This window comes from Scyliorhinus canicula, chromosome 9, assembly GCF_902713615.1.
Source record: "Scyliorhinus canicula chromosome 9, sScyCan1.1, whole genome shotgun sequence".
Classification (NCBI taxonomy): Eukaryota; Metazoa; Chordata; class Chondrichthyes; order Carcharhiniformes; family Scyliorhinidae; genus Scyliorhinus; species Scyliorhinus canicula.
This window is the reverse complement of record NC_052154.1, coordinates 96,203,579-96,225,165: the sequence shown is the minus strand read 5'-3', so window position 1 is coordinate 96,225,165 and position 21,587 is coordinate 96,203,579. Positions and strand designations below refer to the sequence as shown.

The following is a 21,587-nucleotide window of genomic DNA, read 5'->3' as shown; positions in this document are numbered from 1 at the left end:
CTGCATTGGACCTTCCAAAGTGCATTACCTCACACATTTAAAATGCAGGGCATTTAAAAATTTATTGGATAAGCATATGGATGATAAGGGCATGGTGTAGGTTAGATGGCCTTTAGATTTTTTTCCATGTCGGTGCAACATCGAGGGCCGAAGGGCCTGTACTGCGCTGTATCGTTCTATGTTCTACATGTCCGGATCAAACTCCATCTGTTATTTCTCCGCCCAAGACTCCAACCAGTTTATATTGTTGCCGTTTTTACTGGTTGGAGTGTATTAACACACCTCCGTTTAAAGGCCGTGTGCTTAACACTACTACGGCTCTGTGTATGTAATTCTGCTCAGGAGTCGCCAGGTGCCGTATTTAGACACCTCACAAGTATATCAAGGTCAGGTTCAAAGTAATAAATCTGTACACCGATTAGTAAGTTCAAACGATTGATATTTATTATAACAAATATAATAAATACACATGCATACGCTAAAGAGACTAAGTTACTTCTAAACTAAACGACTAAAATACTTATCTAGGCAGGAACAGGCAAGGTCAGGGAGCGAGGCCTTCGTCCCGTTCTTGGTCTGCAACTCTCAGGGTCTTAAAATCGTCAGGGTCTAGCAAAGTCTGGATCACGTAGCGATCGTTGTGGTGACACTTACAGTTCGATGGCTGGTGGCTCAATGGCTGGTGATGGAACTGGAGTCAGGATGCGATGTATCAGCAAAGCGATGAAAACAGCAGAGAGCCGGAGCCAAAAAACAGCGAGCCGGAGCCAAACAGACCGAACCATGTGCGGGGTCTACTTTTATAGGTCCCCCAAAGTCCGTGCCTCTTCGGGGCGGTTCTCTACCTGCCGTGTATCGATTGGGCCTTCTCCCAATCGATATTTTCCAAATCCCCCAATCTGAGGGTCGCTTCTCGATGGGTGGGGCGGTCTCTATGGTTCTTTGTGATGGATACTATGGTGCCGTTCCGTCTGGGCGTCTACTCAAAAGTATCAATTCATACCTAAATGTTTCTATTGTGCGGGCCTGGATCTGGATCACCTCATTACTATGTAAATCGTTGTTGCCATTTACACCTTTAGCTGAAATTCTGCACCTGGCCACAAACTGGTTTCTGTACGTGCAGAATGCTAATTATCCTTCTGCAAACTGCTTGTCCTTGCTCAGACTGTTTTCTCCCTGCAGCCTTAGCAGTTCTCCATTTTGTAGCCCAGTGTCCATCTTAGGTGGCTACAATATCTTGCTGTGTCCTCTGACAATCCTCTTCACTATCTGCAACTCCACCAATTTTTGAGTCATCTGTGAACTTACTAATCAGACCAGCTACATTTTCTTCCAAATCATTTAAATACACCACAAACAACAAAGGCCCCAGAACTGATCTTTGTGGAACGCTGCTAGTCACAGCCCTCCATTCAGAAAAGCGCCCTTCTACTGCTATCCTCTGTCTTCTGTGCCCAAGCCAGTTCTGTATCCAACTTGCCAGCTCTCCTCTGAACCCATGTGACTTCACCTGTTGTACCAGTGTACCATGAGGCACCTTGTCAAAGGCTTTACTGAAGTCCATGCCTTTCCCTCATTATCTTTGTCACTTCCTCGAAAAACCCTATCAAATTAGTGAGGCACGACCTCCCCTTCACAAAACCATGCTGTCCATCAATAATAAGTCCATTTGTTTCCAAATGTGAGTAACTCCTATCTATAAGAATCTTTTCCAATAGTTTCCCTACCACTGACGCAAGGCCTATAATTTCCTGGATTATCGCTGCTGCCCCCCTTAAGCAATAGAACAACATTGGCTACTCTCCAGTCCTCTGGCATCTCGCCTGTAGCCAATAAGGATACAAAGGTTACTGTCAAGGCCCCAGCAATTTCCTCCCTTGCCTCTCACAGTATTCTGGGGTAGAACCCATCAGGCCCTGGGGATTTAGCTACTTTAATGCTTTTTAAGATGCCCAACACCTCTTTATTAATATCAACATGACTCAGAATATCTATACACTCTACCTTATACTCCTAATCAACCAAGACCTTCTCTTTGTTGAATTCTGAGGCAAAGTATTTATCATAGAATTTTACAGTGCAGAAGGAGGCCATTCGGCCCATCGAGTCTGCACCGGCTCCTGGAAAGAGCACCCTACCCAAGGTTAACACCTCCACCCTATCCCCATAACCCAGTAACCCCACCCAACACTAAGGGCAATTTAGCATGGCCAATCCACCTAACCTGCACATATTTGGACTGTGGGAGGAAACCGGAGCACCCGGAGGAAACCCACGCACACACGTGAGGATGTGCAGACTCTGCACAGACTGTGACCCAAGCCGGAATCGAACCTGGGACCCTGGAGCTGTGAAGTGATTGTTCTATCCACAATGCTACCGTATCTCTCCCATTTCCTCTGGTTCCATACATAGATTCTCTCCAATAACCTTGAATGGATCAACCCTTACACTGGCTACCCTCTTACTCTTTACATATGTATTAAACGCCGTCGGATTTTCCTTAATCATGTTTGCCAATGACATTTCATGACCTCTTTTAGCCTCCCTAACTCCTACCTTAAGCCTTTTAACCTCATGAATGCTTCCTTTTTCTTTTTGACAAGATTCATAATATCCCTCGTTATCCAGGGTTCCCTATACTTGCCACCCTTATCTTTCGTCCTCACAGATACATGCCGGTCCTGTATTCTAATGAACTGACATTTGAAAGCCTTCCACATGCCGGATGTTGATTTTCCCTCAAACAGCCTCGCCCATCAACACTCTCCAGATCCTGTCTAATGCTGCTGTAATTAGCCTTCCCCCAGTCTAATACCTTCACCTGAGGACCACTCTTGTCCTTATCCATCAGCAGCTTAAAACTTAGAGAATTATGATCACTGTTCCCGATATGATCTATTAAAATTCGATCACCTGGCTGGGCTCATTCCCCAGCACCAGGTCTAATATGGCCCCTTCCCGAGTTGGGCTATTTACATATTGTTTCAAGAAACCCTCCTGGGTGCTCCTGACAAATTCTGCTCGATCCATGACTCTAGCAGTAAGTGTGCCCCATTCAATATAGGGAAAGTTAAAATCACCCACCACGACAACTCTATTGTTTATGCATCTTTCCAAGATCTGTCTGCATATCTGCTCTATCTCACCAATTTGATTTCTACACTACCACTGTGAAGAAGTCAGTCACATGGTACTTCATTAAATATTCAAAAGGTTTGCACACGCAGCATCAGCTGCACTAGCTTCATCAACCAGTTTCAGGGCTTCAGCAAAAAACTCAATCAGATTTGTCATGCACAATTTACCTCTAACAAAACCTGACCGATTTTTATTTATTACCTCTGCCACTGAAGATGGCTGGAGGTAATATTTTATCCCGATTAGTCAAATTGTTTGTCAACAGAAAATCTGAATAACTGATAGATAGATCAATCAATCTTCATTGCCATAAGTAGGCTTACATTAACACTGCAGTGAAGTTACTGTGAAAAGCCCCTAGTCGCCACACTCCGGCCCCTGTTCGGGTACACAGAGGGAGAATTCAGAATATCCAAATGACCTTAACAGCACATCTTTCGGGACTTGCGGTAGGAAACCGGAGCAAATTTTAAAAAACTTTAGAGTACCCAGTTTTCTCTTTTTCAATTAGGGGCAATTTAGCGCGGCCAATTCACCAACCTGCACACTTGTGGGGGTGAGACCCACGCAGACACTGGGAGAATGTACAAACTCCACATGGACAGTGACTCGGGGCCGGGATTGAACCCGGATCCTCGGTGCCATGAAGCAGCAGTGCTAACCACTGCACCTCTGTGCTGCTCCCGTGTTAAATCAGTATTAGTCTAATGCTGTTGTCCATTAAATTTGGCCTTCAGCAAGACTGAAGCATCCAGTTGGGAGTTTCCTTGGAACTGCCATATCTACAGAATAGGCCTGGAAAATGTGTTTGAATCCTCCCCGTCGCAACATTGACTCAAACTCCGACACTCCACACTATATCTCAGCTGCTCTTAGACTGAGATTTGAGCTGCTTCACTTCTGCTGAGTGCAGGCAAAGATTCATTTTCATCAAGAGTTGAGATGCCGGGGGGGGGGGGGGGGGGGGGGGGGGGGGGTCTGGAAAAAAAAAAAAAAAAAAAGAGTTGAGATGCCGCTCGACTGTTTGGTATTAATTATCATGGCTGTGAGGGAGGTGTGGATGAGAGATTGGCCTAACCCCACCATAGCTGATCTGATGCATTTTGCAAGGAGGCCATTCAGCCTCGCCACCATATTCCGCCATCACTTCGATCATAGCTGATCTGCCAAATACATCTCTAGCTTTATAAACCTTGTTGTGCATACCAAAAATCTAATTGTCTTGGCTCTGAAATGTTCAGATCATCTCCCCTGTTTTTTACGGTGGGAGGGATGTTCCAGATTTGCATCAGCCTTTGTGTGAAGAAATACTTCCTGACAACACCCCTGAGCAGCCAAGCTCCATTGAAAATTATGCCTGGACAGAGGAAAGCATCTCTCTCTCTCCCCCTCTCTCTAATCATCATGAACACCTCAATCAAACTGCCACCCCTTCCCCCTCGCTTTTTAAACTCAAAGAAAATGCAAGAGCCATCTATGCCAGCCAGCCTGTTAACCCTTTAGAAAAATAATATAGCATTGATATAGAACCTTCCACACCTCAGCATCCCCGATATTTTGCAATGGAGTGCTTTTCAAGTGTATTCACTGTTGTAAAGTCAGAAATGTAACCACACAATTGGACAGCAAGATCTCCCAACCAGAAATATCTTGACAAAATCTTTTTTGTAATGTGAAGTGAGGCAGATGTTTTGTCATGGAAGCGGGATAATTGCCCTGCTGCTCTTCAGAATAGTCATGATGTGGAGATGCCTGCATTCCAAGCATTGTCCAGCATCTCTGACTTTGTCTATATAAATGTTTCTGGAACATACCTCGCCATTCACCTGAGGAAGGAGCTGCGCTCCGAAAGCTCGTGTTTGAATCAAACCTGTTGGATTTTAACCTGGTGTTTTAAGACTTCTTACTGTACTTCAGAATAGTGCCATGGAATTTTATTGCAACCAGCTGCAACATTAAGCAAGTTTAATGCTTTCTTTGATGGATTGCACCTTCAACAATGCAGCACACTCTTGGTACTGCATTTGGGGTGTCAGCCTGGTTAGGATTTGACCACCAGCGTTCCTCCCCAGAGTGCTATCAACTGAGCTACAGATTCATAACCCTGGTGTCGAAAATGTGCTGTACCTCATCCAAGTCTATCCTTTCTGGATGCTGGTGGTGGTGTCCGGATATGCACACTCCTCCAGCTGAGGCCTAATCAAAGATTTATAAAACTGTAAATTGCATTGAACTTCGTTTCTCTGTTAGAATGTGTAACTGCGACACTTGGCTCCCCTTCTGAAGACCAGCTATTTTGCTGCGGGTTTTAACACTAGCCCATTATCACCATACCTGCCTTCCTTTACAAGTGACCCCTATCTAACTCCCTCCACACAACCCAGCTTAATGCAAAACAAGTCTGCACAGTGCTGATGTCAGACTGCCTGACATTAACGGTGGATTAAAGTGACCAGCAGGCTTTTATTCCCAAACATCAAGCCACCGTATCGTGATCAATCTGACAGTGGATCTGTCTGACACTGCACTTCGTCCTGCTATGTTGTACATTTTACAAAGACCCTGATGGTTCAGCACTTTCTATTGTGTGTCAGGGTGAGACTGTATTTGCTAGATTGCGTCCCATTTAATCCAGCTGCCGTTCCAAACTGCTGCATTGTGTGCTCATTCAGTCCAAACTGTCCTTTACGTCTCCCAGGTTCTACAACGTCTCTCCCACCCCTCCCCTCCCCACTCCCCACCCCCCCACCCCCATTCTCCATCTCCTGTTGAGCAGTGCAGCTGCTGTTTGGGGGCTGAGGTCTCGAGGACACGGAGACTTGAGTGTGAGCTGTTTGTGTCTCAGCCTGCTGCACCTGTCTCCATCAGTCTGCAGAGAAGATTTAAAAAAAAAGAAACTTCAAAAAAAATTATTGTTCCCATTTTGAAAACTTGTGAGGCCTTATAAGGGGTGAAATCTGTCGCTGCCCTCGTCCTCAGCCTTGCCCTTGAGAATGTCTTCCTTCAAATTGGACTTCCTGCCGGAGATGATGGTGGATCACTGCACGTTGAGTTCTAATCCTGTGTGAGTAGGAAGCACACCCAGTGTGTAGTGGCTGCCTCATGCTGTCAAGGGTTACAGTGAACTTCTCCCAACACGTGCTTTACCAGCTTTTGGTCCATTTTTCTCCATTCCTCTGACCCTTGCTTGTTCGCTGTCTCACTCTGTAGCCCTCTCACTCATACGTGCATTCTTGCTCATGCTCTGTCTGACCTTCACGCTTTCTTGCTTATTCTTTGACTGGCCCTGTCGCTTGTTCACTTTCTGGCTCTGGAGCATTCTGCCCCTTGTGCGCCCGTTGGCTCATGTCTGGCCCACCGGCCAACTCTCTGGCCGGCCGGCTGGCTGTCTGTCTGGTCCGTCCGTTCGGTTGCCCGCAGCTTGTCTGGCTCGACCGTTTGCTCGCAGGTTGTCTGGCCCGACTGTTCGCTCGCTGGCTGCCTGGCTCATTCTGTTCGCTGCTTGGTTGACTCGCACGTTCACTGGCTGTCTAGCTCGTTCGCTCGCTGGCTAGCAGTTTAGCTCGTTCGTTTGCTGGCTGGCTGGCAGTTTAGCTTGTTCTTTCGCTTGCTGGCTGGTAATTTAGCTTGTTTGCTGGCTGGCAGTTTAGCTTGTTCTCTTGCTGGGTGTCTCGCTTCGCTCGCTAGCTGGCAGTTTAGGCCATCCACTCGCTCGCTGGCTGCCTGGCACGTTTGCTCACTCACTAGCTGTCTCGCTTGTTCGCTGGCTGCCAAACTCACTTCTTTGCTCGTGGCAGTTTAGCTCGTTGTCTCACTGGGTGTCTCGCTCGTTCTCGCGCTGGGTGTCTCGCTCGTTCTCGCGCTGGGTGTCTCGCTCGTTCTCGCGCTGGGTGTCTCGCTCGTTCTCGCGCTGGGTGTCTCGCTCGTTCTCGCGCTGGGTGTCTCGCTCGTTCTCTCGCTGGGTGTCTCGCTCGTTCTCTCGCTGGGCGTCTCGCTCGTTCTCTCGCTGGGCATCTCGCTCGTTCTCTCGCTGGGCATCTCGCTCGTTCTCTCGCTGGGCGTCTGGCTCGTTCTCTCGCTGGGCATTTCGCTCGTTCTCTCGCTGGGCGTCTGGCTCGTTCTCGCTGGGCGTCTGGCTCGTTCTCTCGCTGGGTGTCTGGCTTGTTTTCTCACTGGGTGTCTCGCTCGTTCGTTTGCATGCTGGCTGGCAGTTTAGCTCGTTCGTTTGCTTGTTGGCTGGCAGTTTAGCTCGTTCGTTTGCTTGTTGGCTGGCAGTTTAGCTCATTCGTTTGCTTGCTGGATGGCAGTTTAGCTCGTTCGTTTGCTTGTTGGCTGGCAGTTTAGCTCGTTCGTTTGCTTGTTGGCTGGCAGTTTAGCTCGTTCGTTTGCTTGCTGGATGGCAGTTTAGCTCGTTCGTTTGCTTGCTGGCTGGCAGTTTAGCTTGTTCGTTTGCTTGCTGGCTGTCAGTTTAGCTCGTTCGCTCACTCACTGGCTGGCAGTTTAGCTCGTTCGCTCGCTGGCTGGCAGTTTAGGTCGCTCACTTGCTCGCTGGGCGTCTTGCTCGTTTGCTCGCTGGCCGTCTGGTTCGCCCGCTGGCTGGTCGCTCGCTGGCTGGCGGTCTGGCTCGTCGCTCGCTTGCTGGCTGGCGGTCTGGCTGTGTGGCTCGTTCGCTCGCTGGCTGGCTCGTCCGCTGGCTTTCTAGCTCGTTCACTTGCTCGATGACTGTCTGGCTCGTCGCTCGCTGGATGGCGGTCTGGCTCGTCGCTCGCTGACTGTGTGGCTCGTTCGCTCGCTGGCTGGCTTGTTCGCTGGCTGGCTGTCTGGCTCGTTCGCTGACTGGCTGTCTGGCTCGTTCGCAGGCTGTCTGGCTCATTCGTTCGCTAGCTGTCTGTCTCGTTCGCTGGCTGGCTGTTTGCCTCGCTCACTCGCTGGCTGTCTGGCTCGTTCGCTCGCTCCTTGGCTCTCTGTCTGACTCATTCACCCGCCCTCTTGCATCTCACATTTTGCCAAGTGTAATAATTACGGAAAGCAATGCCCAAAGTGTAATAGAGGATTGAAACTAGACTGCTGCGGATGGTCAGTTTGTTGTGAAACTTTTAACAATTATGCAGCATCTAATCATTTTTCTTTGCATAGATGGAGCTTTAGTCTGTATCTAACTCTGTACTGAATCTGTCTTGGGAATAGGTGTGAATAATGAAAATAATAGTGTGAATAAGCCTAATGTGGACTTGTTGATGAGATATTGAAGGGGAATTGTTGAGTGTGTCTGTGCATGTGCTTTTTGTGTAATTTCATCTGCCATTTCCAGCATTGCTCCATGGTCTCGAAGAATCTAGTGCTCTCGGTCTTGAAGGCTCCAAACCTTTTGCCAACATGCTGAGCGTTTTGAAATGTGATCTCCACATTTTCACTGTGCTACGTTTTGAAACGTGTTTTCGATTTCATTGCAGAATTGGCTGCTCCAATTTAAAGTTTGTGTCTCCCTATTCTGGGTCACCTCACTGGAGAAAAGAGTTTCTCTGCACATGTCGTATTGAATCCCTTTTCCACTTAAAATGCTCATTGGAAAATGACAACAGTTGACTGTTAGCAAATGTTTACACTACCACCCGCCCCGTCCCTTCCATACACTACTCGCCGAATACACTACTTCTCAACTGCGCCAACATTTCTCTCTTGTGGTTCTCTTCCTTTCCAAAGTTGGGCGACACGGGGGCACACTGGTTAGCACTGCTGCCTCCCAGCGCCAGAGACATGGGTTCAATTCAGGCCTTGGGTGATTGTCCGTGTGGAATTTGTATTGTCTCATCAAATCTGCGTGGGTTTCTTCCGGGTGCTCCAGCTTCCTCTCACAGTCCAAAGATATGCACGTTAGGAGAATTGGCCATGTTAAATTGTCCCTTAGTGTCCAAAGATTGGATACGGTTCCAGGGATAGGGTGGGAATTGGGCCTGGGTGGGCTGGGGTGCCATTTCGGAGGGTCAGTGCAGACTTGATGGACCAAATAGTTGTACCGTAGGGATTCTATGGAAAGTAAGACGTGACTTGTATTTATATGGAGTCTTTCTTCCCAACGAGGCAACACTTTAAATCAGGGATACTCCCGACGGCATATTGGAGGGTCGTAAGGCTGAAAGAGGCTGATAGTTGCAGAGAGGTGAGGCCAGGGAGAGCTTTAAAAACAAAAGATGAGAATTTAAAAGTCATCATCGCTTGACCATAGGCGGCACGTGGCAAAGTGGTTAACACTGCTGCCTCATGGCGTCGAGGTCCGAGGTTCAATCCTGGCCCTGGGTCACTGTCCGTGTGGCGTTTGCACATTCTCCCCGTGTCTGCGTGGGTCTCACCCCCACAACCCAAAGGTGTGCAAGATAGGTGGATTGGCCACGCTAAATTGTCCTTAATTGGAAAAAAAATAATTGGATACCCTAAATTTATTTTTATAATAATCATTGCTTGGCCAGGAGCTGGAGATCAGCGAGCACTGTGGTGATAGGGGAACAGAACTTGATGCAAATGAAGACACAGGCTTCAGAAGTTTGCATGACCAAGTTTACGGAGGGTAGAATGCCAGCGAGCAGCCAGGAAGGTAATGGATGAGTTAAGTCCAGAGGTAACGAAAGCAAGGATGAGGGTTTGAGCAGCAGGGGAGGTGGGGTGGGCATGAGTCAGGCAATGTTACATTGAGGGGAGGCATTAGTGTGGTGTTGGGGAGGCAATGGCGTAGTGATATTTTCACTGGACAAGTAAACCAAAAACCCAGAGTAACGCTCTGGGGACCCGGGTTCAAATCCCACCACGGCGGATGGCGAAATTTGAATTCAATAAAATATCTTGAATTAAAAGTCTAATGGTTACCATGAATCCATTGTTGATTGTTGTAAAAGCCCATCTGGTTCATTAATACCCCTATGGGAGGGAAATCTGCCATCCTCACCTGGTCTGCCCTACATGTGGCGCCAGACCCACAGCAGCGGTTGACTCTTAGTCCTACTCAAGGACAATTAGGGATGGGCAGGAAATGCTGGCACAGCCTGCGACACCCATGTCCCATGAACAAATAAAAAAATAAGGTTGTCTGAGTGATAGCGTGGAAGTGTGGTTCACATGTCCGAATGAATTACTTTTGAAGTTGTTGTTTTCTATGCAAATTTGACACCTGACTTGTATGGAGCGAGGTTCCAATAGCAATAGCTGAGCAAATAATTAATGGCAAATCCCTGGGATTGTTTAGTTTTAGTTGCTGTTGTGAGGGCATACAATAACGGTGGCACTGCTGCCTCACAGCGCCAGGGGCCCGGGTTCGCTTCTGGCCATGGCTGATTGCCTATGTGGTGTTTGCATGTTCTCCCCGTGTCTGCATGGGTTTCCTCCCACAGTCTAAACATATGCGGATTACGTAGATTGACCATTACCCCTTGTGTCTAAAGATGTGCAGGTTAAGTGGCGTTATTGGAATAGGACAGGGAAGGGAACGTCAGTGCAGACTCGGTGGGCCGCCTCCTGCACTGTAGAGATTCTATGATTTTTTTAAAAAGAGGAGCAGAGCCTGAGCCTGCTCTTCAATAAGACCATGGCTGAGCAGATCATGGTCTCAGTGGTCTCCAGTTTGCATATGTTTCCCACGGCCTTCACTTCCCTGCAGTTTAACAATTAGTCCATCTCAGTCTGGAATATATTCAATGACTCGGCCTTCTCAACTCTCTGAGGTAGGGAATTCTAAAGATTCACAATCTGTAACAGAGGAAACTCCTCCTCATCTCTTATTTTGAAACTGCCTCCTAGTTCCAGGTTCTCCCATGAGGAGAATCCTCTCGTCATCTACTCTGTCAACTCCCCTCAGAATATTGGTTGGAATAGGGGCTGGTTTAGCTCACTCAGCTAAATCGCTGGCTTTTAAAGCAGACCAAGCAGGCCAGCAGCACGGTTCGATTCCCGTACCAGCCTCCCCGAACAGGCGCCGGAATGTGGCGACTAGGGGCTTTTCACAGTAACTTAATTGAAGCCTACTTGTGACAATAAGCGATTTTCATTTCATTTCATATTGCAGATGCCTTGTGTCCCTGATCTGTGGACTTCTCTTCCACAGAGAACAGTGGAGCTTAGTCATTGAATACATTGAAGGCTGAGGCTGTGGTTTTCCAATCCTTTCCGGAATCTAAAGATTTTGGAAGATTATAACTAATGCATCCACTATCTCTGCAGCCACTTAACACAAGAAATAAGATCAGGAAGGTGAGATCCTTGTGCCTGCTACACCATTCAGTACAATAATGACTGGGCTTTCTACTTCATTGCACTTTCAACCCACTCCTCATGTCCATTGAGTCCTCCATAGATCATAAACATATCCATCTAAGTCTTGAATATCCTCAACGATGGAAATATCCACAACCCTCTGTGGTACAAACTCTGAATGAAGGAATGCCTCCTAATCCCAATCCTGAACAATTGACTCCTTATCCTGAGACTGCCGCCGTGTTCTAGATTTCCCAGCCAGGGGAAACAACCTGGCAAGCTCCTTTAGAACTTTCAATGTTTCAGTGGGGTTGCTTCGCATTTTTCTAAACTCCAGAGAGTAATGACTCTATTCACTCAGCCTCTCATCATAGGACAACACACTCATCCCAGGAACCAATCTCATGAACCTTTGAGTACTGCCTCCAAGGCAAGTGTAACCTTCTTTAGCCAAGATCAAAACTGCACTTGTTTTCAGACGCAATCTCTTCAAAATCTATACAATTGTGGCAAGATTTGCTTATTCTTGTCAATCCCGTGCAATAAAGCCCATCGCGTCATTTGCTTCAAAAACAGAAAATACTCAGCAGGTCTGACCGCATCTGGAGAGAAAAGGGAGCTAACGTTTTGAGTCTGGATGACTCTTTGTCAAAGCTGGAGCGAACTGGAAATGGGGATAGATTTATACTGTCATAGCGGGGTGGGGCTGGGTAGGGGCCAGCGATAAGTGGCGATAGGCAAAGATGTCAAGGACAGAAGACAAAAGGAATGTAAATGGGGTGATTCAGGCTAAGAATAATGTCATTTGCTTACAAATTAGTTGCTGTTCCTTGTGTGAGTACACCAGTCTTTAAGAACATCTAACATTACGAACCACTGGTTTGTTCCGGAGAGAATTGATGGCGGGTTCCTGAGTTGGCACAGGGCAGGCGTCAGGAGGCTGGGGGACCTGTTCATAGACGGGAAGTTTGCGAGCCTGGGTGAGCTGGAAGGGAAGTTTAGGCTCCCCCCCCGGGGAACACCTTTAGGTACATGCAGGTAAGGGTGTTTGTCAGGCGGCAGGTGGCGGGGATTCCCCTGCTGCCGCCGCGTGGGGTCCAGGACAGGTTGCTCTCGGGGGTATGGGTTGGAGAGGGGAGGATCTCGGAAGTGTACCAGGTGATGCAGGAGGTAGACGAGGCCTCGGTGGAGGAGCTGAAAGATAAATGGGAGGAGGAGCTGGGTGAGGAGATTGAGGAGGGGATGTGGGCGGATGCCCTAGAAGGGTGAACTCCTCCTCTTCGTGTGCGAGGCTTAGCCTCATACAGTTTAAGGTACTGCATAGGGCTCATATGACCGGGACAAGGATAAGCCAGTTTTTTGGGACCGAGGACAGGTGCATTAGGTGCTCAGGGAGCCCAGCAAACCATGTCCACATGTTCTGGGCATGCCCAGCGCTGGGGGAATTTTGGAAGGGCGTAGCAAGGACGGTATTGAGGGTGGTAGGATCCAGGGTCAATCTGGGCTGGGGACTCGCAATATTTGGGGTTGCAGTGGAGCCGGGAGAGCAGGAGGCGAAAGAGGCCGGTGTTCTGGCCTTTGCGTGTCTTGTAGCCCGGTGGAGGATTCTTCTTCAGTGGAAGGATGCGAGGCCCCCAAGCGTGGCCTGGGTCAACGATATGGCGGAGTTTATTAAATTGGAGAGGGTGAAATTTGCCCTAAGGGGGTCAGTGCAGGGGTTTTTCAGGAGATGGCAACCATTCCTAGATCTCCTGGCAGGATGATAAAAGCAAAAGGTCAGCAGTAGCGGGCGGGGGGGGGGGCTCTGTTTTTTTTGTTCTTAGAATTTTCTGTTGTTGTTTTCTTGTGAAAATGTGAAAATTTGAATAAAAATTATTTTAAAAAAAAAAGAACATCTAACATTACAAGTTTTACAACTTTTAAAAAATATTCTGCTTTTCTATTCTTTGCATCAAATAAATAATGCATTGATTATAATCTTTCCAAATTCCCTCGAATCTGGAAAGGTCCCAGCCAATTGGAAAATCGCTAATATAACACCTCTATCTGGGCAGCATGGTGGCACAATGGTTAGCCCTGCTGCCTCACAGAGCCGAGGTCCCAGGTTCGATCCTGGCTCTGGGTCACTGCTCATGTGGAGTGCAGAGTGATCAGGGTGTCCTCGTACACAATAAAGTGATTAGGAAGCGGGAGTACAGAAAAAGGGAAGTGTTGCTACAGCTGTGCAGGGTGTCCTGTGCGCCGCTTTGGTCTCCTCACTTCAAGGATATAATTACATTAGAAACATTTCAGAGAAGGTTCACTCGGTAGATTCCTGGGATGAAGGGGGTTGTCTTTAATGAGGAACCGTCAGACAGGATGGGTTAATACCTCTTGGAGTTTAGAGGAATAAGAGGTGAACTTTTTTTAATAAATATTTTTATTCTGCTCCTTTTCACATTTTCTCCCAAATTTATACCCACCAACAATAAGCGCAATCTAACAAATATGTCAATCCCCATATCAATAACAGCGATCCCATCCTCCCACCAAACCCAAAACATTTGCCTGCATGTTCACACAAACAAATGACAAAAAGGAATTAGGGATAGTCACCATTAACACACACAGTCCCCCTCCCATACCACCTTCAGCTGTATCAGTCCCAACCTTGCGCATGAGGTGGAGGCATTCACTCTCCGGAGCACCTCACACCAGAACCCCTCCTCCATATCCTCTCCCAACTCTTCCTCCCACTTTGCGTTGATCCCTTCCAGTGGTGCCTTATCCTCTTCCAAAATAGCTCTGGAAACCGCCGACACTACCCTCTTCTCCAGTCCCTCTGTCGTCAGCACCTCCTCCAGCAATGTGGAGGCCGGCTCGACCGTGAAGCTCTGTATCTCCTTTCTGGCAAAATCTCAAATCTGCATGTATCTAAACATTTCCCCCTGCTCCAGCCCATACTTCGCTTCCAGCTCCTTCAATACAGTAAACCGACCCGTAAGAAACAAATCTTTTAGTGTCTTAATCCCCTTCTCCTCCCATTTCTGAAAATTTCCATCCCACTTCCTGGCTCAAACCTGTGGTTCCCCGAATCGTCATTTCCCTTGACCCTGCCCCCAACCTGAAGTGTTGGTGAAACTGCCTCCAAATTCTCAACGAAGCTATTATTACCGGACTCCCTGAGTATTTCCCCGGGGCAATCGGGAGTGCCGCTGTTGTTAGTGTCTTCAGTCCCGACCCCCCTGCACAAACTCTCCGCCATTCTGAGTCACTGGGAATCAACCCCTCTGACCCAGCCCTGCACCTTCTCCACATTCGCCGCCCAGTAATAATACATCAGGTTCAGAAGACCCAAACCCCCTGCCTGTCTTCTCCTCTGTAGCAGCACCGTTCTAACTCTGGCCACCTTTCCTCCCCATATGAACAAAGTAATCATTCCTTCAATCTCTCCGAAAAATGCCTTTGGCAGGAAAATCGGAAGGCATTGGAAAATAAACTGAAATTGCGGCAGCGCGCTCATTTTAACCGCCTGTACCCGACACGCCAGTGACAGAGGGAGACCATCCCACCTTGCCAGATCAGCTTTCACTCTCCCACCAAACTAGAAATGTTGTACCTGCTGAGGCACCCCCCCCAAAAAACTCCCGGGCAACCTGCACAGTCAGATATCTAAAGTGAATCCCTGACCTATGGAATAGCAGCCCCCCCCCCCCCAAACCTGTGCCCCCACACCCGGCCGAGATACCAGGGACGTCTCGGATCGTGTCTTCAGGATCCTTAAGGGGGAGGGGGAGCAGCCAGAAGTCGTGGTGCACATTGGTAGCAACAACGCAAGTAGGAAAAGGGGTGTGGAGGTAATAAACAAGTTCAGGGAGTTAGGCTGGAAGTTAAACCCCCCCCCCCCCCCCCCCCCCCCCCCCCCAATCCACCATCATAATACCCCCGGGCCCTGCCCCATGAGCCTGACCCGCTCCTATCCATTCTTAACATCGAACCTCTTCCCTGAATCCCATCCCCCCCCCTACATTTCCTCTTGAAAAAACGTCTCCCAGCATCGATCCCTGCCCGCTCGCCTCATAGGCCCATTGAAACCTGCTAACCAGGCTCTAATGTCCACAACCCTCCTCTCACCTCACCTCCGTTCACTAGACGACAAATCAACAATCCAACCCATACAATTCACTAAAATAAGATATAACCGTCGCAACACAGAATGCCAATAAACCCAGTGAAGTGAAGTAAATTACAATAGACGTCAATGAAAAGAAAGTTATAGCATTCATACATTTTCCAGCTCCCCAATCACAGTTCACAGTCCCTCTTCCAGCTCCGCTCCTCACGTCTGTCGCAAGCCTCTGCCCTCACGAACGCCTCAGCCACTGTTTCGAAATAAAAGTCTTTGGCGTTATATGTCACCCTCAGCTTCGCCGGGTATACCATACCAAATCGCACCCCCTTCTTGTACAGTGCTGCCTTCACTCGCCCAAATGCGCTCGTCTTTTTGCCAACTCCGCCGTCAAGTCCTGGTAAATCTGAACTCTAGCACCATCACACTGCACCTCGTGCTTCTGCTTTGCCCAGCTTAACATCTCCTTCATGCAGTACTTATGGAAGCAGATAATTACTGCTCTTGGTGGTTCATTTACTTTGGGCTTCAGCCTTAATGACCGATGATCTCGGTCCAGCACGTACCGGGAGGGGTTCTCATCCTCCCCCATCAACTCCGCCAACCTCTTAGCGAAGTACTTTGTTGGCCTAGGGCCCTCTGTCCCGTCGGGCAAGCCCACAATTCTCAGATTATACCGCCTCGAGCGGTTCTCCAAGCCCTTGAGCTTGGAGTCCTCTGTTGGCCTCCACCACCCTCCACAGCTTGTCCCCCATCAAGGTGAGCTGTTCGCTGTGCTGCGACATGGTCTCCTCCGCTTCCTTCATCTTCTCTCCCTGCTCTCTAACCTCGGCCAATGTCTTTGTCACAACTCCCCTCACCGGGGCGATTGCCTCCTCCACAAATGACTTCAATGTGCCATCTCCTTCCCCAAAGCCTCCATGTGCCTCGCAAACTGCTTTTCCAGCTCCACAGCCATCACCTCGGTCATCTTTTCCACCGGAAGCAGTGTGGCCGCACCATGTTGTCCGGCATCCGCCATCTTGTCAGTGCTGGTCGTCTCATTCAACAGTGAGCCCATGCTTCCTCCCTTTTTCGATGCTGCTTTTTGCATCCTTTAACAACTTATTTTTTTTAATTTTTTTTCCCTTTCCTTCTTCAATCTTTTTTTAAAAAGAGAAACAAAAAACATTTCTTCCTTCAAGAGAAAATTTTTTTCCCCCCAAAACTTTCTTTAAAACTTCTTTCTCTTTTTTCTATTCCTCAAAAATTCCTCTGGGACCCGACTTCAGTCTTCTTAAAACGAACACATTCTAGGCGGGAGCCACCCGATGTGGAACATCTCTATTACATTGTGCCCTGGCTTTGGGCCTGCTGCTTCGTCCTCAGTTTGGCTCTGCCCCCGCTGCTCTGAACACCGAGGGCCCTGGGCCCGACGTCTCAACCGGTGGGGTTCCTTGCCGGTTTCCAAACCGGCCCGGCTTGACGCCCGGGACGGCCCCAAAGGCCAAGAACAATCAGGAGGGAGAGCGAGGAATTGGGGAAACCCCCGAAAGCGCTGTAAATAGGAGCTCCTCTCAATGCGGCCGGCCCGCTTGCAAACGCCACCGGAAGTCATGAGAGATGAAATTATTGAACCGTAAAGGATCCTGAGGGGACACCGAGATATGGATATTTTTTTCGGAGGGTTGTCAGTCTGTACAATTCTCTTCTCTTCCCCAGAGAGCAGTGGAGGCTGGGTCATTGAATCTATTCAAGCTCAAGTTGGATTTTTGATAGACAAGGGAGGAGTTAAAGTTCGTGGGAGGCAGACAGGAAAGTTTTTGAGGACTCGAATGGATCAGCCCGCTCCTCATTCTTGAATTGGGTTTATTCACGACTGGATGTGTGTGGGATGTGTGCGTCGCTGGTTAGGCTAGCATTTACTGCCCTTCAGAAGGTGGTGGTGAGTTGCCTTCTTGAACCACCGCAGAGCTTAGATCTGATCCGTTGTGACGTTTAAAAGGACGGGGAAGAAGCAGTCAGTGCAGGGATCGCCTGCGGTTGTTCCCCTCAATAACAGGTGTACCGTTTTGGGGGGGGGGGGCGACCTACCAGAGGTAAGCCACGGTGACCACTGGCACTGAGTCTGTCCCTGTGGCTCAGAAGGGAAGGGGGGGGAGAGCAGGAGAGCATTAGTTATTGGAGACTCTGTAGTTAGAGGTACAGATAGGCGATTCTGTGGCAACGATAGAGGCTCACGGTTGGTGTGTTGCCTCCCGGGTGCCAAGGTCCGTGGCATCTCCGACCGTGTTTTCAGGTTCCTTAAGGGGGAGGGGGAGCAGCCACAAGTCGTGGTACACATCGGTACCAACGACATAGGTAAGAGAAGGGACGGGGATGTAAAACAGGAATTGAGGGAGCTAGGGTGGAAGCTGAGAGCCAGGACAGACCATGTTGTCATCTCTGGTTTGTTGTCGGTGCCACGTGATAGCGAGGCTAGCAATAGGGAGAGAGTGCAGTTGAACACGTGGCTGCAGGAATGGTGTAGGAGGGAGGGCTTTAGGTATTTGGATAATTGGAGCGCATTCTGGGGAAGGTGGGACCTGTACAAACAGGACGGGTTACACCTGAACCAGAGGGGCACCAATATCCTGGGAGTGAAATTTGTTACAGTTCTTCGGAGGGGTTTGAACTAATTTTGCAGGGGGATGGGAAACTGATTTGTAGTCCAGGAGATAGGGTTGCTGGAGTTGAGGAAGTTGAGTGTAGTGCAGTACTGAGGAAGGTATCAAGGTAACCTGCAGGCACGAAGGTGGTTTGAAGTGTGTCTACTTCAATGCGAGGAGCATCAGGAATAAAGTTGGTGAGCTTGAAGCATGAATTGGTACCTGGGTCTACGATGTTGTGGCCATTACGGAGTGGATAAAACGGGCAGGAATGGTTGGAGGTTCTGGGGTTTAGATGTTTCAGTAAGATTAGGGAAGGTGGAGGAGCAGCATTGTTAATCAAGGATAGTATAATGGCTGCAGAAAGGCAGTTTGAGGAGGATCTGTCTACGGAGGTAGTGTGGGCTGAAGTTAGAAACAGGAAAGGAGCGGTCACTTTGTGAAGAGTTTTCTATAGGCCCCCAAACAGTAACAGAGATGTGGAGGAAAAGATTGCAATGCAGATTTTGGATAGGTGTGGTAGTCACAGGATAGCTGTCATGGGTGACTTTAACTTTCTAAATATTGATTGGAACCACTATAATTCGAATAGTTTGGATGGGGCTGTTTTTATCCAGTGTGTGCAGGAGGGTTTCCCCTCTCAATGTGTGGATAGACCGACGAGGCGGGGCCACATTGGATTTGGTACTGGGTAATGAACCGGACCAAGTGTTAGATTTGGTTGTGGGAGAGCACTTTGGAGATAGTGACCACAATTCAGTGACTTTGACTATAACAATGGAGAGGGATAGGAACATGCGGCAGGGCAAGGTTTATAACTGGGGGAAGGGTAATTACGATGCGATCAGGCAAGAATTGGGGAGCACAAGATGGAAACAGGAACTGTCAGGGATAGGCACAATTGAGATGTGGAGCTTGTTCAAGGAGCAAATACTGCGTGTCCTTAATATGTATGTCCCTGTCAGGCAGGGAGGAAATGGTTGAGTGAGGGAACCATGGTTTACAAAAGAGGTTGAATGTCTTGTCAAGAGGAAGAAGTGGGCTTATGTAAGGATGAGAAAACAAGGTTCAGTTAGGGCACTTGAGGGATACAAGATAGCTAGGAAGGAGCTCAAGAAAGGGCTTAGAAGAATTAGGAGGGGGCATGAGAAGTCCTTGGGTAGGATCAAGGAAAACCCCAAGCCTTTTTACACTTATGTGAGGAATAAAAGAATGACCAAGGTGAAGTTGGGGCCAGTCAAGGACAGTAGTGGGAACGTGTGCATGGAGTCTGAAGATATGGGAGAGGCTCCAAATGAATACTTCTCTTCAGTGTTCACAAAGGATAGGGGCCATGTTGTTGAGGAGGATAGTGCGATATAGGCTGATAGGCTGGAGGAGGAAGATATTCGGAAGGAAGATATGTTAGAAATTTTGAGAAGCCTGATGATAGGTAAGTCCCCTGGGCCTGATGGGATATATCCTAGGATTCTTTGGGAGGCAAGGGATGAGATTGCAGAGCCTTTGGCTGTGATCTTTGTCCTCATTCTACAGGAATATCGCCAGAAGACTGGAGAGAGGCGAATGTTGTCCCCTTGTTCAAGGAAGGGAATGGCTAGGGGAATAGGAAGGGAATATGGAATACAATGTTGACAAATGTGAGGTTATCCATTTTGGTAGGAATAACAGCAAACGGGATTATTATTTAAATGATAAAATATTAAAGCATGCTGTTGTGCAGAGAGACCTGGGTGTGCTCGTGCATGAGTCACAGAAAGTTGGTTTACAGGTGCAACAGGTGATTAAGAAGGCAAGTGGAATTTTGTCCTTCATTGCTAGAGGGATGGAGTTTAAGACTAGGGAGGTTATGCTGCAATTGTATAAGGTGTTAGTGAGGCCACACCTGGAGTATTGTGTTCAGTTTTGGTCTCCTTACTTGAGAAAGGACATACTGGCATTGGAGGGTGTGCAGAGGAGATTCACGAGGTTAATCCCAGAGCTGAAGGGGTTGGATTACGAGGAGAGGTTGAGTAGACTGGGACTGTACTCGTTGGAATTTAGAAGGATGAGGGGGGGATCTTATAGAAACATATAAAATTATGAAGGGAATAAATAGGATAGATGCGGGCAGGTTATTACCACTGGCGGGTGAAAGCAGAACTAGGGGGCATAGCCTCAAAATAAGGGGAAGTAGATTTAGGACTGAGTTTCGGAGGAACTTCTTCACCCGAAGGGTTGTGAATCTATGGAATTCCTTGCCCAGTGAAGCTGTTGAGGCTCCTTCATTAAATGTTTTTAAGGTAAAGATAGTTTTTTGAAGAATAAAGGGATTAAGGGTTATGGTGTTCGGGCCGGAAAGTGGAGCTGAGTCCACAAAAATTCAGCCATGATCTCATTGAATGGCGGAGCAGGCTCGAGGGGCCAGATGGCCTACTCCTGCTCCTAGTTCTTATGTGAACCCTGGGAACTATCGGCCGATTAGTCTCACTTCGGTCATCGGTAAATTATTGGAAAGGGTCCTGAGGGATAGGATTCATGATCATTTGGAAAGATACAGCTTAATCCAGGATAGTCAGCACGGATTTGTGAGGGGTAAGTCTTGCCTCACAAGTTTGATTGTATTCTTTGAGGAGGTAACTAAGTACGTAGATGAAGGTAGAGCAGTTGAAGTTGTATACATGGATTTTAGTAAGGCGTTTGATAAGGTGCCCCATGGTCGGCTCATGCAGAAAATAAGGAGGCATGGCACAGAGGGAAATTTGGCCGATTGAATCAGTAACTGGCTACCACATAAAAGACAGAGGGTGGTGGTAGGTGGTAAATTTTCATCCTGGAGCCCAGTCACCAGCGGTGTACCACAGGGATCAGTGCTGGGTCCTCTGCTATTTGTGATTTTTATCAATGACTTGGATGATGGAGTGGAAGGTTGGGTTAGTAAATTTGCTGATGACACCAAGATTGGTGGAGTGGTGATAATGTGGAGGGATGTTGTCTGCAAAGTGACATTGATAGGATGCAGAGCTGGGCTGAAAAGTGGCAGATGGAGTTTAACCCTGATAAGTGTGAGGTGATTCATTTTGGTCAGACAAATGTGAATGCGGATTACGTGGTTAGCGACAGGTTTCTGAAGAATGTGGAGGAGCAGAGAGATCTCTGAGTTAATGTCCATAGATCTCTGAAAGTTGCCACCCAAGTGAATAGAGCCGTAAAGAAAGCCTATAGTGTGTTCGCATTTATTAACAGGGGGATTGAGTTTAAGATCCATGAGGTTATACTGCAATTGTACAAGACCTTGGTTAGACCACATTTGGAGTATTGTGTGCAGTTCCGTTCACCTCATTATAGGAAGGATATGGAAGCATTGGAAAGGGTGCAAAGGAGATTTACCAGGATGCTGCCTGGATTGGTGGGTAGGTCTTATGAGGAAAGGTTGAGGGAGTGAGGGCTTTTCTCTTTGGAGCGGAGGAGGATGAGAGGTGACTTAATTG

General features: G+C 48.1%; 1 protein-coding gene across 7 annotated transcripts in view; it reads left to right on the top strand.

Annotated features, from left to right (window-relative positions):
* celf1 (cugbp, Elav-like family member 1) overlaps positions 1–21,587 on the top strand; it is a 215,979-nt gene that overhangs the window by 54,242 nt on the left and 140,150 nt on the right. For 2 of the 7 annotated variants that reach the window (XM_038807237.1, XM_038807233.1), the window contains exon 1: positions 5,944–6,208. The exons of 1 other annotated variant lie outside the window; for it this stretch is intronic. In XM_038807237.1, coding sequence (XP_038663165.1) covers positions 6,138–6,208 — 71 coding nt within the window. In that variant the 5' untranslated portion in view covers positions 5,944–6,137. Of the gene's footprint in view, positions 1–5,941; positions 6,209–21,587 lie in introns of those variants that run through there. 4 more of the 7 variants (XM_038807238.1, XM_038807232.1, XM_038807234.1 and 1 more) reach the window with 3 other exon arrangements.